This window comes from Hipposideros armiger, unplaced genomic scaffold (genome assembly GCF_001890085.2).
Source record: "Hipposideros armiger isolate ML-2016 unplaced genomic scaffold, ASM189008v1 scaffold_739, whole genome shotgun sequence".
Lineage (NCBI taxonomy): Eukaryota > Metazoa > Chordata > Mammalia > Chiroptera > Hipposideridae > Hipposideros > Hipposideros armiger.
In genome coordinates, this window is record NW_017732089.1 from 805619 (window position 1) to 822731 (window position 17113).

Here is a 17113-nt window from a genome sequence, read left to right on the forward strand (position 1 = left end):
AGAGAAGATATAGATAGATAGATTATAGATAGATAGATGTGGTGTGTGTGGTTGTGAGAGAGGCTGAGTGTACCAGGATCCCAAGAGGGTATTTGTGGAGATCATAGGCGCCATGCCTCATTGCCTACTTTGGGCCTGGAGGATCCAACAAGGCTGTTTAGAGGACCCTGGTTGGTCCCTGAGCCTATTTTTTTTTTTACAGTTGATAAGCAATCTTTGTATCAATTATGTTACACTAATAGAAACTTGGCACCCCTTTGTCCCCTGCCTGGATAAGCACAGAGTAAGCTGAACTGTCCCAAGGCAGAGATAGCACAGAACAATGGGGCCTCCAGCTGGAGCTGTGGACTTTTGTAAATACACTAAAACTGGGAAATTAAAGCTCTGCTTCTGGAAAGAGTGGTCTTTGAGTGGTGGGTGGAAGCCTGGGGCAGAGATCTGGATCCTGATGGGTGGATGGGAAAACCCTGAGCTAGGGCCAGGTACCCCGTCACCATGAAGCCAAATGACAGGAGTAGCCTGTGCTCATTCTGTTACTCACCCCCACCCCCAGGTTCTTCTCAGCCTCATCTAGCACTAACTGGACGGTCATTTTTATGCACAACTTTATGTGGGGCTCAGGTGTCTATGGTACATAAATGTACAGCTCTTGATCCCCAGAGTTTTCAGAGCAGGAAGCACAGGGTGCTTGGGCCAGGCTTCTTAGTGGGGGGCGTGAGCCTTGAGGTAGAGTCCGGGGGGTGGGGGTGGTGACCAGCACTCTTGGGAGAGATTTCCTCAGGGAGCAATGCCAAAAGTTCTGAGTGTTCCTCAGGCTTCTCTGAAAAGAAAGGAGGTTGGTATTAGGTAAAAGCAGATGGGGGTGGGTGGGGGTGGACAGTGAGGCTAAGGGCCCTTCCCTGCCATGGCCCCTGCTCTGGTACTGCCCTCCTATACTGACTTGTTCCCCACAGACCTCCTACTCTGACCCCTGACACACACACACACACACACACACACACACACGCTGCATACTGGCCTTCCCCGCTGCTCCCTCCCATGCCACCTTTCCCTTCGGCACTTACGATGTGGACAGGGGGGTGTCCAGCTGTATAATTTGGGGCCCACGCATCCTTTGCAGTTGGACCCAAGTCAGCTTCCGAGGCCTGCTGTCCCCAGGCTCAGGGATGTCCTCAATCCTTTGGCTGGCCAGCTCTTCCCGGATCTCTCTGAGCTTGTCCTCAGTCCCGAGGGGGCGGGGAGAGGGGGTGCGACGGGGTCTCAGGAAGAGGGGTCTCTCTTCCTCTTCTTCTGAGGATGCCCGAGAGCTTTCCCCAGCAGAGTCAGCATGGGTAAGGAAGTGGGGGAACTGCACCCGAAGTTGGGCCCTATGCAAGGTTTCCACTACCACGTTCCCTCCCATTGAGGTCCCATCTTCTTCCTCAGACCAGGCAGGTGGCTCTCCCCTGGGAAGACTGCCTCCTCTTTGTATAGTTTCCCCTGGCAGGTCAGGGGCACTTCGGCGATGGGGAGCTTGAGGGCCAGGAGGCTGGTGGCGCAAAGTAACATCTCGAAGGTCCAGGGTGGAGAAGGTGAAGTGGGGGTCCTGTCGAAGGGCCCATGGGCGTAGAAGTCTCCGTGGGGAGTGGGACCCCTTGGGGGAGACTGGGATCAGAGTGCCATAGCCAGAGTCTGAAGTATCATCTGGTACCAAGGGAGCATCTTCATCTGTGTCTTCTGTTACCACCAGATGGGGGATAATGGTGGACAACTCAGGAGTCCTACAAATATACAGTGAATGGTCAGAGTCAGATGCTAAGGGTTCAAGTTCAAGTCCAAGAAGTGTCCCTAGATCACTCCATTCAGAAATGGCCCCTCCAAACTTATTTCAGTATCACCTTTATATTGCACTGTTTTTCTCATGTCTGGTTGGACTGTAAACTCCTCTAAGACACTTGAACCATAGCACTTGTTCCAGGACCTTTATCAAGTAGGTACTCAGGTCTTTTCTGTGGGGTTCCTGAACTCCCATGAGCTGACCCCCAGTGATGGATCTTTTTTTTCTCCTTAACCATGCTGCTGAACAGCTGTGTTATTCAGGATGAACCTGTCATGCTCTCTGGGGATTTGGACTGGTCCCTGCAGCCCCGACATTCTGCAAACCAATGCTGGCCTTCACTCTCCAACCCTAGCTTGGGGAGCCTGCTCCTTTCAGGGAGTTAATGCCTCTTGTGTCCATTTCCTTCAGCCTGTGCCAATCCTAGGCTGGCTAATCCCCTAAACTGTCCCAGGAGGACTTTGGCACAGCTGGTGCCAACCTGTAGTCTGAGTTCGTCAGTCTATTCCCAATTTCCCTGGACGCTGTCGTGCCATTACTCAGCCTTGTGGGTTCTCTCCCTCCCTGTCTGCAGCCCCCTTACTATGGGAGAGCTTGTGGTCCCTATGGGTCTTACCTCCCCTCTGTGCTGCTCTGAGAGCCCTCCTGGGAAGGTGTGGAGGGCCTGGTGCCCTGGGACTCCCGGTTCTGATCCTGGTCCCTGTAGAGGGCCAGCAGCTTCCTCTTCTGTTGGACGTACTCCTCTTCCTTCAGCTTTTGCAGAGCGACCTGGGGTGGGGATACTTTCATTAAGACCCTCAATTATTGAGCACTTGATGTATGCCAGGCACTGAGTTACGAGCCTTACATAAATGATCTTTACTCTTCACAACAACCCCATGAGGCAGATATTTTTTTATTCCTACATTACTGCTGAGACATGGAGACTCTGGGGTTTGTAACTGCTAAGGTCATGCAGTAAGAAAGTGAGACAGAACCAGCATTGGAACCCTTGAGCTGGTCCTGGGGGTGGGTGGGCTGAGCATAAGACCCCTTTTCCTACCTTCCTGTTTCTCCTGCCCCCTGGCAAACTCTCTATTCAGGCTGTTGCCTCCTTCAAGAAGCCCTCCCTGATTGGTGGTGATGATGGTATAAGTGCTGGGCCCAGCAGGCTAATCTTCCTCCTGCTACCAGGGTGGGCAGGGACAGGCTTTGTCCTGGGCTGAGGACTCTGCTGTCTTTCAGAGATGAAAGCCAGACTGTTCGATGAGGGTTGGAGAGAGGATACATTACATTTTCTGTCTTCCCCCCTCAACATTTACCTACAGGTGACATCAGAATAAAATAGTGATTCAGGAAGTGGTTTATAGTGCACCTCCACATGTACACCGTCACCCGGCAGGGTGGAAACCATGGATATTAGCCCATTTTACAGATGAGAAAAAAACCTCAAGAGATGAAAGGACTTGCTCAAGGTCACACAGGTAGGGGGAGGCAGAACTGGGACTGGGTCTTTCCCTGTGAGTCCTAAAGCAGTAACTGCATTGTTTTCAAGGGCAGTCTGAAAGGGTATAGAGTTACTAGAGGATAACACTTACTGGGGGAGGAGGAGGGGAAGGGAAGCCAGCACAACCACTGAGAGGCTGAAGGCAGAGTCTTCGCAAATGAGGGATGGTGGCTGCTGTGGACAGCACTGATACCAGTGCTCACTGGATGGCCGAATTGTCCTTAAAATATTGAAGTACTTTCATGCTGGTAAGCAAAGGGCTGCTGTCTGAGCTTCCCGCCTCAGTTCCCCAGGACTACCCTGCCTCCCAAGACCCAGCAGCTGGAGGGATAGCAACTGGCACAGCAGGGGACCTCTGGGACACCCCACCACCGTCACCAATGCTCCACTCTTGATTGGTTGATGCCTATGCCATATTGGTTGTTAAATATTTTGAATATCTCCCTGCTTGAGGTATATGAACCAGCAATCCTTGGGCACCTGGACCTCCCTAAAAGCTTCTTCAGAAACACAGAGAGTAGTCAGGTCAACACAAGAGACATGTTAGAGAAATGGTAAACAAGGAGAGAGAAATGACATCAATGACACAGGCTTCTATTTCCAATTCTCCTTGCTCTGGTTCTACAGTCACTCGATCTCATGAGGCACAAAGCATTGCAAGGACTCTTAGCAGTCTCCTAAGACTTGGTCTGTTGGCCAGAGCAAGGGACGATGATGCCTGGGGGCAGGAAACCAGCACACCAGACCAGGGCCTGTGACCTCTCCTTGTCCCGGAACCTCATCTCCCAGTTGTGTGGAGTGTGGGAGGGGTCAGTCTTGGGGCCTGGGGCGGGGCTGGGGCAGCCTGCCTGTCCAGTCGGATGCAGGGTCCTTTTGCCCCACATGACCCAAGTTCAATTTTGTGTTTGGAATGTCCAGGATACGGATGGTTTGTGGAAGAAAAGAACTAGGACTCTGTGTGTGTGTGTGTGTGTGTGTGTGTGTGTGTGTGTGTGTGTGTGTGTGTGTGTGTAAGGAACATCCAATACCAGCATCTCTATTAAACTTGCCCTTGGCCCTGGAAGAAGCTGGGAGGTGGGGACCTCAGGCACCAGGGCTTAGGGTTGGGCTGTTTGTAGTGCTTCCAGCCACCTCAAAGCCTCTCCAGCAACCCTGGGAGCATTTTCTCAGTTTCGGCAAGAGGAGAGACAAGTTGGGCAGGGTGGGAAAGGAAGAGGAAATTGGTGCCTGAGCCAGAAAGTGACACCCCCACAAAGATGGAGGAAAGGAAGGGAGGGCTCCCTTAGCACGACTCTTCCTCCTTTGCCCTGGTGGAGATCTGAAGCCTTGAGAGGAAACCTCTCTTGCTGCCTCTGGGGCGGCTCCCAGGTTCACTGGCTCTCCTTCCAAAGTCCCCACATGCTGAGGCATTTCCCCAGTCAGCATCAGGCCCGCACAGGCACCACTGACCACCCTTCTCATGATGACAATAACAAGCATTTACGGAGCTCCCATTAAGTGCTGGGCCTCAGGCCAAGCAATTTACAAACATAATCCTCCCATCTATGTGCATGGCAGTTCTCGTTATCACTGCAATTCCCCAGATGGGGACTGGGTTTAGAGACATGAAGTAATGCTGGCAAGAACACAGATGAGGACAGCTGGACTGGCTCCTCCCCTCCTTTCATTTCTCAGCCTTCGTCTCTGACCGCTCTTTCTGTTCCCATCACTGGTGTCCTTTCCGTTTACCAGCCTCTAAATATGGGCGTTTCCTAAGATTTGCTCTCTCTTCCCTTGAGAAGATCCTTTTCAATAAAAGCTTAAGCCACCCCGGGTAGACCCGCTAGGAACGAATCTGCATCTACATTTCTGTAAGGGGGAGAAAAAAATCGTCTGACTCCTGGGGGGTTGCTCTCTTCAAGGCCCGGTAGATAGATATTCTACTGCCCTCTTCCGTTTCCAAAGACTAATGGTGATACAGAGCAGGATTCCCAAAGAATTTGGTGTGAGATAATAATAGCGGGACAAATTAACTTCAAAGCTTTAATTCTTTGTTTTGCCAGGGGAGGCTGAGAGCCTGTGCACTGCTTGGTTAGGTATCAGGAGCAACCTCCTTTCTTCTATTAGCCAGGAGGGAGTCTAGGGGTGTGTGTTGGGGGGTGTGGGTAGGGATGTGTGTGGGTGGGCTAAGCTATTTGCATAATAAAATACCAGCAATTTTTAGTAGTCCCCTGGGGGTCCTAAAAGGAGGTGGGAGGAGGGATGTCGTCCTGGGACTGGGAACAAAAGGAAAAGGAGAAAGTTCTGATGGTGGACATGGTAATGATAAGAGGCTGCCTGCCAGTAAGGGCTCCCCACTGCTGTCCTGGGGAAGATAGAGCTTGTTTCCAGTTTTGTTTCTTGCTCCCCTCTTACCCAGCCTTCAGTACAACTCAGCTAACCACTCGAGTGGTGTCAGCTGCCAGCCAGTTTGGCCTTGTGGACACTGTGGGCTGGGGAGAGTGGTGTAGAGAGGTCTCTGCCACGTAGAGAGAGGGGACTATGAGCGGAGCTGAAGATGGGAGACTACTCTCACCACAAAACTCACCCCCACCCCCTACCCTTGTCCCCTTCTTGCTTCCTGGGGACTGTCACCATCCTGTTTAGGTATTCAAGGAAGTGGCAGCCCCACAGGGCTGGAGGACAAATGATCTTGAGGTTTAGTCTTTCATCCTTATTTTCATTCTTCATTTTTTAAAGGCAAAAACCTTATATTTGTTTTTTACTCTCCTAATTCAGAATTTTTAATACAGTATTTAGACAGAAACTAAGCTCTGGTTATCCTTTTCTCAAATGAGCTCTCCATGTTATATGAGATGAGACTGTGGGAAGAATGCTTAAAATTATTTAAAGAACAACACTATTTTCACACATTCTTAAAAGTTTCAGAAGCCCTAATTGCCTAAGGTGCTAATGACAAATCATTACCTATTCATTAGGGCAAGCCCTATGCGAACCACTAATTTGATTTAAACTAAAAATAATGTAGTTGCATTCTTTAGAAATAGTCTACACTAAGATTTCTTTCCTCGTTCAAAATGCTTTTTCCTTTTTTTCTTTTTAAAAATAGAGGTATAATTGACATATAACATGATATTAGTTTCAGGTATATAAGGTAATGACTCAATATATGCATATATTATGAAAATCACCATAATAAATCTAGTTAACATCCGTCACCATACATTGTTACAAAAATTTTTTTCCTGTGATAAGAGCTTTTAAGATCTACTCTCTTAACAACTTCTATAGTTCATCCTCATTTTTCAACGGGACTCCAGAGTCTGTTTCCATATTTCCATAAGCCCCATAAGCTCCAGGGTCTGTGTATTCACATCTCCGCTTGGCTATCTCGATCACTGATGCATTTCCAAAGTACTTCTGTTGAAAACTAAATATTGCTACCTTAGGAAATAATCCGTCCCAGGAAACAACAACTAAACAAACAGGTTTTCCTTTCTAATGATTTCGTTTCTGTCAGGGGCACCACTGCCAAATCAATCTTTCAAACGGGACCCTCAGGAAACAAATCATCCTTTGTTCATCTGGACCTGACACAGAGCGTTTACATAGAGCTGGCACTATGCTGTGTGCTTAATCTGAATAATCTTTGAATCTTCCCTATGAGGCAAGGACTATTACTATTTATATCCACTTGCAGGTGAAGAAATGGAAGCTCGGGAAGCCACATAACTCACCAAGATCACCCAGGAAGTAAGAGGCAGGACTGGTATCTGAGCCTAGATTTTCATGCATTTAGTGTAGGCTTTTAACCAGTCTCCCTAAGGCTCACCTGTCTCTTCCTTTGCTTGGTCCTTCTTCCTTTCCTTTTTTCTTTCTCTCCCCAGCTCCCAACCTTCCTTCCGTTCTTCCCTCACTCCCTCCCTCCTTCCTTTTTTTTGCAACATGTCCCTAATGCCAAGGCACTAAACCTCAATGTTTCACACCCATCAATCTCCTGTCACCCATCAATCTTCCCTTCCCCTAGACCACCTATCATTGTTACCTGACAATTCAAGACAAAACACTGATTTCACCATTGCATTCCCTTGGTCAAGGATCTCTTTCAACCCAATTCAGTTCAGTCTCTTCTGCAGCTCTTGGGGACCTGTAGGACCTGGCTTCTCATCACTAGCTCACATAAACCTTTTGTTCCAAACTCAGACCGACATGGTCCCAGAACAAATCCAGCCCAAGTGCTCCCTGGATTTTACTACTCATGGTCTTTCCAGTCCTTAGAAGTCCAACTTAAATCCTCATTCTTCTTTGGTCATTCTTCTGCAGTGGGTTTAACAGTGGCCCCAGAAAGCTATGTCTAGGTCCTAACTCCCAGGACCTGTGAATGTGATCTTATTTGGAAAAAGGGTGCAAAGATCCTAAATTAAGGATCTCAAGATGAGATGATTTTGGATTTAGGGTGGGTTCTAAATCTAATGATTGGTGTCTTTATAAGAGACAGGAGAGGTAGATCTGGACACAGAGACAGAGAGGATGACTGTGAGAAGACAGGTAGAGAGGGAGCGGAGTCCTGTGCCACAAGCCGAGGAACACCTGGGAGCTGGAAGAGGCAAGGGAGGATTCTCTCCTGGAGTCTTGGTAAGGAAGCGTGGCCCTGCTGACACCTTGATTTCTAAATTCTGGCCTCCAGAGCTGGGAGAGAATACGTTTCTGTTGCCTTAAGCCACCCAGTTTGTGGTGACAATACAGCTCCGTTTGGCTCTCTCTTCTAAACTCCTTTAGGTTTAATCACAGAAATCTGCCCACTCACTCCTCTGCTTAACACCTTTGCTGTCCTGTCATCTGAAGGACAAAGTTCAAGTGCCTTACGTGGCATCCAGAGATGGGCATGCTGGTGGTGCCTGCCTCCCAGCCTCTCTGTCACCATGACTACCCTGTGCTTTATGTCCTAGTGATAATGAACTAGGCCGGTCTTCTCTCAACACACACAACGGTTTCCTGTCTCCGACCCTTGCACATTCTGCTTCTCCATTTGAAATACGTTGCCCTCCCACCCTTGTCACCCTGATGTACTCCTAGACATTCTTTGAAACTGCTCAGACAAGAGCTCCTCTTTGAAGGCTTCTCAGCATACCCTCCCTCTGCATTGTCTCTTTCCCAGCCAGCCCGCCAGACAAAACAAATTTACTCCCTCCCGGTCCCAGTTCCATTCCACAGACATGTTTCTATATTCATACAATAACTTGTCTAGCTACTAGCTAGGCTGCAGTGCACATTTCTTGAGAATAGGAACGGTATTTTACTCCTTTCTGATTCTCCAGCACCTAGCTAGTGCCTGCAACCAGCAAGGGCCCCATTAATATCTGTCGAATGGAGGATGAAGTTCAGAAGTGAATTGCTTCAGGGTGTAGAAGCCTTTAGGGGATGCCGTCTTGGGTTCTCCCAGTGACTGGCACAGCAGCTGGCTCAAGGCTCGTCCTTGCTCTTAGGGATGATCAGGCTGCGTCTCCCTCCTGAAGGCAACCTGCATTCACTCCAGCCTGTCTTTCCTCCTCCTCTCCTCTGTCCCCCGTTTTCTGAGCTCCAGGGACCCCTGCCATCCCTCCCCCTGCCTGGCTCTCACATACCTGGGCCTTATGGGTCTTCTCCAGCCACCGGGTACAGTCTGTCGCAGTGGGACAGTGCACAATGAGAGCACTGGAGACGCACTGGAATTCAGTGAGGTAGATCACCAGGAAGCTGCCTGGGGGGAGGAGAAGGTCTGCTTCAAGGGCCAGACCTTGTCTGAACCCCATCCCAAATCCTCTTTCCCCTTGTCAAGAGGAAAGGAGAAGGAAAAGATCCCTGTAGAAAAGACATACTAGGGTCTCGAAGTGATCGGCACACAATCTTCTCCAGCATGAAGGGGGGGCGGATAACCTTGGCTTTGTCCGTCTTGCGTTGGGGCTTTGTCACCAGGAGCACGTCAGTGAAGAGGAACAGGTACGCGTCCAGCTGGAGGTGTGCAGAGGAGAAAGAGGCAGGGTCAGCTGGAGCAGGGGGAATGGTGGGACAGGAATGTGGGCTCATGTGTGGGTGTGCACATGTGGGTGCACATGTGCACAGGGACAAGTGCAGAGCTGTGGAATGCTAGAGCTAGAAGCAGCGTCAGCTTGGTCCCTTCCCTCACTTTATAAGCAGGGAAAGCGTCTGACCCAGGGTCATACAAACAATCAGAGCTTAGCCAGAACCGTGTCCTCGTCACAAAACACACAGAGACATCACACACACACACACACACACACACACACACACACACACACACACACACACACACACACACCCCTTTGTCTCATTTCCAGCTTTTCTGACTTATCCTGTCTCCCATCATCTCTCCCTTCTCTTCAATCCATCTCTCATCTCCAGAAAAGCCCACAGCTCCCTCACCTTCCCTTCTCGGCCCTCTTTCACTCGCACAGATCCCTCCAGCAGCAGCTGCCTGGTGTGCTCAGGAGCAACCCCCAGCATGGGGGACATCAGGTCCAGGCTGGAGAATGGACTCAGGTTCTGAGGGACAAAGAGAGGAGAGGGTCAGGGGACTGGGTAGGCCTTGTGTCTACCTCCCAGCCGCATTCTTTGTTCTGTCACTGGCACCATCTCTATCCGTCCTCCCCTTGGAGGGAGAGGAAGTGTTTCAGGGCCCCTTTCTACTCTTTTGACCTCTGCCCCCAGGACCCTTACCACTGGGAGGGAATAATGGGCACACCCTGCTGTGGCACCGCTGCCCCTCCCCGCCAGGCCTCTGCTTCATTCATTTCCCCGGGGACCTTGCCTTTTCTGAGCCCGCTTTCTTCTCTCACCTTCTCCATCTCCTCGCTGGATGGCTCCAGCACCTCGTAGGGCCCAATGCGCTGGGCTGCAGCCACCAAGCTCTCCTGATCTTCACCCTGGCGGACCTGCTTATTGATGTGTTGTAGGAATGACTCCACAGCTGCAATCTAGGTGAGGACAGGGTGTGGAAGGAGGAGCATCTCAGCTCCACACGCTGGACATCCCATCCAATCAATGACAACCACAGTGTTCCAACACAGGCCGGCCAGTCAGTGCCACACTGTCATGTACACATGAGAGGACACCCTCAAGAGGTCTGGAGAGCAATTCCCAGACACCAGCCCCCAATCCCAAGGGTACTGGCCCTGCCAGGCCACCTACCATGGAGCTCAAGGCCTTGTGGGCTCGTGTCTCAGTGCTCCTCTTGCGCACAGCCTGCAGCAGCAGTGGGTACTTGGTGATGCGCTGCTGCGGCTTGATGAGTAAGTCACCCAGCATCTGCCTCCCCGAGCGCTTGTGTTTCTCACACCACTGCCAGGGAAGGTGGACATGGGGTGAGCAGCCTGCAAGCTCCCTCCTGTCCCACCCTAGTGATAGACTCAGCCTTGGGCTCAGCTAGAGATAGCGAGGGACCTAGTTGTCTAGGGTCTGCCCCTCCCCCTTCTCCAGCACCCTTTCTCCCACCTGCACGAAGGTACGGAAGAGAGGGTTATTGTCTTGCTGCTCCCGGGCGTAAGCCATGGTCTGCTTCACTCTCAGGCAATACTGGACATAGGGCTGGAACCGCTGGCTGATCTGGAGGGACAGATATGGGGGTGCGGAGAACAGGCAGGGGAAGATGGTCATGAGATACAAGCTTCAGCTACAGAACACGGGGAGTGGGGGTGGGGTGGGAGGGTGGAGATAGCCTCTCATAGACCCTTAGTCCAGCTGCTGGCTAACCCTACCTCCCATGATGGCCAGCCACTCTGTCTGGATTCCAAGGAGGAGTTGAGGCTGAGAGGTCCACCCACTGCTGCTCTCTGAGCTCCTGTCCACAGCCCCTGCTGTGCCCTGCTGTTCTGAACTTACTCCTTCCATCAATAATTCAGCTGGAACGTTTTTTAGGACACTGCAGGTTCCATTTCACCGGGCAGAGGGGTGGTGACCTGAGGCTTGCTCAGGAGCCCTGTCCTATGGAAAGGGCTCACCGAAGGCTCCCGGGAGACTGTCTCACCACCTCTCTACCCCATTCCAACTCTACAAGGCCCACATCTTCCTGGCTGGATCACACCGGGGAAGAAATTCTGATTCTGGGCCTCTCGCTTTCTCTTGTCTCGCTTTTCCTTGCTCCAGGTGCCCCTGTGGCCTTTATATCTCCTTTCTCAGTCCCCTTGGCTTCCTCACACAGGCCCCATTCTTGCTCCCAGCTATTTGTCAATGGATGTCTGTCCAAGAAGTAAGATTTTATAGCTGATAAGAGCTTAGGTGCAACCTTTCCCTGAGACAGCTGCATTTTTGTCATAAAGGTCTCCAGAAGCCCAAAAAGCCTTTGGGACAGAGGTCATACTTGTGGAGTGAAGGGCAGGAGGTGATGTGATATATTGGGGTATAGGCTATGTCCTTGGAGCCCCTCAAGTCATAGAAGGATTCTAGTTGCATAGGCACACCCTGCACACACGACCCCTCTGGGCTTTCCTAGTCCCGCCTCATTTGCCCTTTGCCATGCCTCACCGCCAGAAAGCCATCTTGCAGGCTGACAGGGTCCAGAGGTTGTCCTGAGGCCCGAGTCTCCCCCAGGGCAGGCCCCAGCACCTCTTCCCAAAAGCTCTGGTGAGTTCGAATCAGGCTGGGGACATTTCCAAACAGGGTTTCAGCTGACACCTGGAGGGAGAACTTAGTAGTATGTCTTGGCAGGTCACTGTCAGGCAGCATTGGTCATGGACAGAGAGGACGGCTAAGTTTGGATGGCAGGGGTGGACGGGGGTGGAGTAGAACCTGTGGTCTAGAGCAAGAAGGAGAGTAGAGGGGCAGGGGGTGTCCTAGAAAATGGGGCAGTGGAAATTCAGACTGGGCAGCCTGGAGGGTTGTCTGTGATAAACACATCCAAAACTACCCCCACCCCCACCCCACCCAACACACACACACACACACACACACACACACACACACACACACACACACTCCCTGGACTCAGAGTTTGGGATGTACCAGGCTCCCCTCCTGAGCTTCCACTCACTTCTGTCAGTAGCCCCACTCGCTGCAAGTTCAGCAAACCCGCGGCTAGGAGCTAGATGCAAGGAGAGATGAGGGTCTCAGCACTTGACCTTGTCCTGTCGGGACCCCAGCCTAGCCCTTCAATGCAGCCCCACTCCCCAACTTTAGTACTACTACCCTCTCTCCCAAGATCCTGGGAAGGTCTCAAATCAGGGGGATCTCTTGGTATGCTGTCCCTCCCTCTCCCAGCAACTCTTCCCCTTTTTGATATGGGAGGATTGGGGGAAATACAAGTGAGATGACAATATGGCTGAGGATGGGGCCAGGGCTGGGGCTGAGGGCGGCTCACATCAGTCATGATCTTCAGCTTTCGTATGTAGATAAGCTCGGTGGTCAGTAGCTCCCACAGTGCTTCCTGTTGGTGGCAAAGCTCCCGGCTCATCTCCTGGGAGTGGGGTAGGGCTGCTTCAGTTGGGGAGCGATGACAAGAACAGTGGCTACCATATGTTAAATGCTACTGGATCTACTTCATAGATGACCTTTTAATCCCCAAATCAATCTGCCAGTGTGTAGGTGGTGTTACCCCCACTTTACAGATGAGGTGGCTGAGGCTCAGAGAGGTTTGCTGTCTTGACCAAGGTCTCACTAGTAAGTGATGGAGTTGGGATTTGAACCTAGAGCAAGATGTTTCCAAACACTTTCCCCACTTGACTCTACTTCCTGAGGCCTTTTCCTTGGGAAGAAGCAGAGGTGAGGTATGTATGTGAGTCTGTAAACCCCTGGGGACAGACACGGTGTTACAGGCCCACCTTGTGCCCAGGCACCAGCTCCTTCCAGGACTTCTCAATGGTCAGGCCACTGTCGCTGCCTTTTCCTATTTCCCAGCGCTGCCGATCCTCAGGGGGCAGGCGGGGCATCCCAAACATGCTGAATGTATGCAGCCTCTTCTCCAGCTCGTGGGCCTTGGTGACTTCCTGGTGGAACTGAGAACGAGATCAGTCCTGGCCACAGCCTGGGCACCAAGCCCAATTGGTTCAGGGAGGGTTGTGTGCGTGTTTGTGTGTGTGGGAGGGTGGGGGTGGGGGGAGCACTGACACGAAAGCCTGGACACGAAAGCCTGGGTGACAGGGGATTACACGGGAAAAGGCATTGCTGGAATGTGGACGGGTAGGCACTTTGGTCTGCAGAAAGGTCCCTGGACAGTAGGGTCTGACATGGGCTCCCCGACCAGAAAGGTGCTTTCCAGGGATCTTCTGAGACAGAGCCCTTCAGAGGGACCTTCAGGTGGAGACCAGAACAGGATTTAGGGAACCAGTCAGTGGTCTCAGGCAGCATTTCGACATTTGTCCATAATGTGCACATTTATGAGGCAGCAAGACTTAGGGATGTATTCCCAAGAGGACCTCCAGACAGAGCTGAATCCGGCTTCTTGGAGGGGTTGCCTGTACTCTCAGCTCTGATCCTCTATGGAGGACATCACAGCTCAGGCCGTGAGCATGGGGGTGGAGGAGAGGAGCCTCTTCTTACCTTTAGTTTGGGGGAGTGAGGTGGGGCAGCCCCCAAATAGACTCCATGCCTCTTCTCAGGCTCTGGTTCTCGAAGCCGTGTGGGAGACAGGCCTCGGGTCTGGCCAGAACCCTTGGCAAAGGGGATATAGACCTGGAGGCGTAGACGACTGGCGTCCTGGGGAAGGAGCAGGGGAAGTTCTGTGGGGGGTGCCTCCCTCCCCCCAAAAGTCCTAGGGAGGTATTAGGGGCCAGGCTTCACCCCAGATGGCATCCCACACCCCTGCAAGTCGAGCTGACTCATTCCTTCCCTCAAACCAGTTTGGTGTGAGCCGCTCCTGCCCTGAGTCACAGTGGCTGCTGCCACAGCGGCCAAGTGAGTTGGGCAGGGACATGCCAAGCTGGCTCCCTGAGTGGGCCTGGGGGCAGAAGCAGGGGCCTCCTAAAGAGCAGGCACACAGGTACGCACTCGCACAGGTACGCACTCGCACAGGTACGCACACGCCTGGGCTCTGGTGTCTGTCCCCCCCATGTCTGCCCACTCACGTGTGTGCCTCTGTATCACAGGCTTGCACACCCAGCTCATGGTGCACACTACATCTGGGTTCCTCACAGCTTCCCTGGTTTGTGAACAGCCTCCCTTGTGTGTGGGGATGAGAGCACATACATGTGTGGCTCCCCCTTACAGGCATGCAGCCTGTGTCCCATCCAGTGGGGAGCGGCCGCCCTTCCGTGTGAGAGGTTGAGGCCATGGCCACAATTCTCCTCCTGGACAGGCCTGGTCACATTCCTTGATCTGCCTGTGGCCTGATTTGCTCCTTAGACTTCCTAGTCTCCCTCTCCTCCCTCAGCCTGGGAGAGTTCCCAGCTGTCCTCCCAGTCTCCCTGGGCAAAATTTTCCTCCAGTAGGGCTGGGGATACCCCTAACCAGAAGCAGAACTGTTCTCAAGGTGGAGGGAAGTCTTGAGGCTGAGAGAAAGACCGCTGGCTTCCACACCCCTTTCCTTGGTCAGCATTGGAGGCAGGCCAGGAGGGTGGAGCTGGGGTGGAGCCCCCCCCCCCACCCCTCCTCACTTGCAGAGTGGGGATACTCTGAACCTTTGCTCTTCTCCCAGCCCTGACTCAGAGGGAGCCCACAGGCTCCTCCCAAGTAGAGGTGGGAGTCTGGGAAGTGCCAGCCCCGAGGCTTAGCGAAGCTCCCCAGCTCCCTGCCTCAGACCTGTTGAACAGCACCTCCTCTGAGGGCCTGGCTTCTCCTGGCTCTCTGCCTTGCATGTCCCATCTGTCTGAGATGGGTGTGGAGTCCTGGGAGTCTGGCCCAGCACTGCCTTCCTCTCTCTCTCAACCAGGAAAGAAGGTAGGGTGAGGGATAGGAATAGAACAGCCCATGATCCTGTAAAAGGCAGAGACTTGAAGCCTGGGTGTCCTCCCTCCTGCCCCACCCAGGTCACCTTTGGGGCACAGCCTGGACTCACCAGCATGGGGCTTCCTCGGGGATAGAGACTGTCAGCAGTGCTCTGGGCAGAGGTCTGATGCCGATGCCGGCCCCTATAAGTCTCATTGTAGGACTCTACGAGTCCTCGGAGGGGACCCTCATCTGGAGGACCAAAGGCCTTCATCCCTTCTTTCCTGGTCACCTCCGAAGGGTCATAGCTCCAAGGTCCAGGAGAAAGGGGTCCCCTAAGGCTGCAAAGAGAAAATGAAGGAATGAAAGGGTAGCACTAGGCCTGAGACCAAGGTGGTAGGGGTGGTGAGGGAAGGAGGGTAAAGGGTAAAGGGCTTGATTACTTGTTGGGGGAGCATGGCTGCCTCATCTATGACTTGGTGGGGGTGGGGAATGCCCCCACATGCTGGGTAGAAAGCCTCTTGGAGCTATACCTCCTCTGGCACATATGCACACATTCAGGGCACAAGCTCCCACACTGGTCTCTGAATGATGCTGTAGTCCGAAGAGCAGCTGGGAACAAGGGTGACAGACAGGTCCCAGCTTCCTGGGTGCCCCCAGGCAGGCGGGGATGTGGGGATTCCCCTTGCACCTAGTTATTCCCTCCCCTTCCCACACACAGCCATGGGGGGGGGGAGGCATGAGACTGCCCAGACCTGCCATCTGTTTTTGTACAGCCTGCAAGCTAAGCATGCTTTTTACATGTTTAAATAGTTGGAAAAAATTTTTTAAAAATACTCTCTCATTACACATGAAATTTATATAAAATTCATATTTCAGTGTCCATAAATAAAGTTTTATCGGAACACAGCTATATTTACTGTTTATCGCTGGTCTATGACTGCTTTCCAGCTAGCTCTGACAGAGATGGAATAGGTTTCAAAGCCTAAAATATTTGCTCTCTGGCCCTTTACTGAAAAGTTTCCCCACCCCTTACCTGGACCCTTCTGGCCACAAAGAGGTGAGGGAGGAACAGCTATCAGGCGGTTGGCCTTAGAGATGAGCAGAATGGAAGCAGTGTCTCTCTGGTCTTGGGCTACATTTGGGCTTCCCCAGCTTCTGGGGACACTTCCACGGAACTGGGGGCCAGGTGTGGGGCTTCATCCCTTCCCCTTCCACCAGGATAGAGGACCCACACCTTTTGAGTGGGCAGGGCCTGGAGAGGAGAGGCCTGTTGAGCAGGTGCTGGTCCCCCTCCAAGTGGGCCTGATGCCCCTGATCCGCCCTCCTTTTATTTTTTCTCTGATTTGCAAGCAGGGGGACAGAGGTCATTGTCTCCCAGGCCCCCTCTCAGTACTCTCTGCAAGGCCTGTGTCTCCCCCTGTCTCTCTCTCTTCCTGTCCACAGTTTTTTTTTTTTTTTTGAGCTTAGACCTGGCCTCTCTGCGTCTCTCGCCCCCCGNTTTTTTTCGTGACAGCGCTGATGCCTGAGTGCAAAACGGGAAGCGCTAGATAAAGCTGAGTGACGTTCCCACTGGCCCCCGCCCCGCCCCCCTCTGCTCACCTGTGCCTGCAGGTATCCGGGCGCCCGCCGCCCGCGTTGTCGGCCGCAGCCCGCGGGGCTTTCGCTCGCCGACGGCTCCCGCAGCGATGCCAGCCCGGCTGCCCCGCCTGGGTCTGGGACCGAGCGGCCCGCAGGACCCGGGCAGCGCAGCGCAGGGCAGCGTATGGAAGGTGGCGGGAGAAGGGCGGGGACGCGCGGAGGTACCGCCCTCTCACCGCGGGCACCCGACCTGCCGCGTAGTGCGGGCGCCCGTGGGGCCTTGGGGACTAAGGGACCCCTGTTCTGGACGCAGACGCCACCCTACCCCGCAAGAAGAGCGAGCTCTCTTCGCACGGCTCTGGTTCTCCTCTTTTCTTTGGACCTGAGCTCACCACGCA

The 17113-nt window shown here is 52.7% G+C and overlaps 1 protein-coding gene across 1 annotated transcript; it reads right to left on the reverse strand.

Moving 5' to 3' along the window:
- Nucleotides 1–185: 185 nt before the first annotated feature.
- On the reverse strand, nt 186–16792 carry PLEKHG6 (pleckstrin homology and RhoGEF domain containing G6). Its single transcript, XM_019627743.1, has 18 exons — nt 16737–16792; nt 16171–16389; nt 15578–15746; nt 15265–15475; nt 13812–13967; nt 13094–13258; nt 12634–12729; nt 12307–12357; nt 11802–11951; nt 10773–10883; nt 10470–10619; nt 10118–10255; nt 9705–9824; nt 9140–9272; nt 8906–9021; nt 2433–2584; nt 1065–1760; nt 186–820 (listed from the first exon to the last, which is right to left on the reverse strand). Exons 3-18 carry the CDS (start codon nt 15601–15603, stop codon nt 811–813), a joined length of 2481 nt encoding a protein of 826 aa, XP_019483288.1. The 5' UTR covers nt 15604–15746; nt 16171–16389; nt 16737–16792; the 3' UTR covers nt 186–810.
- Nucleotides 16793–17113: the final 321 nt, after the last annotated feature.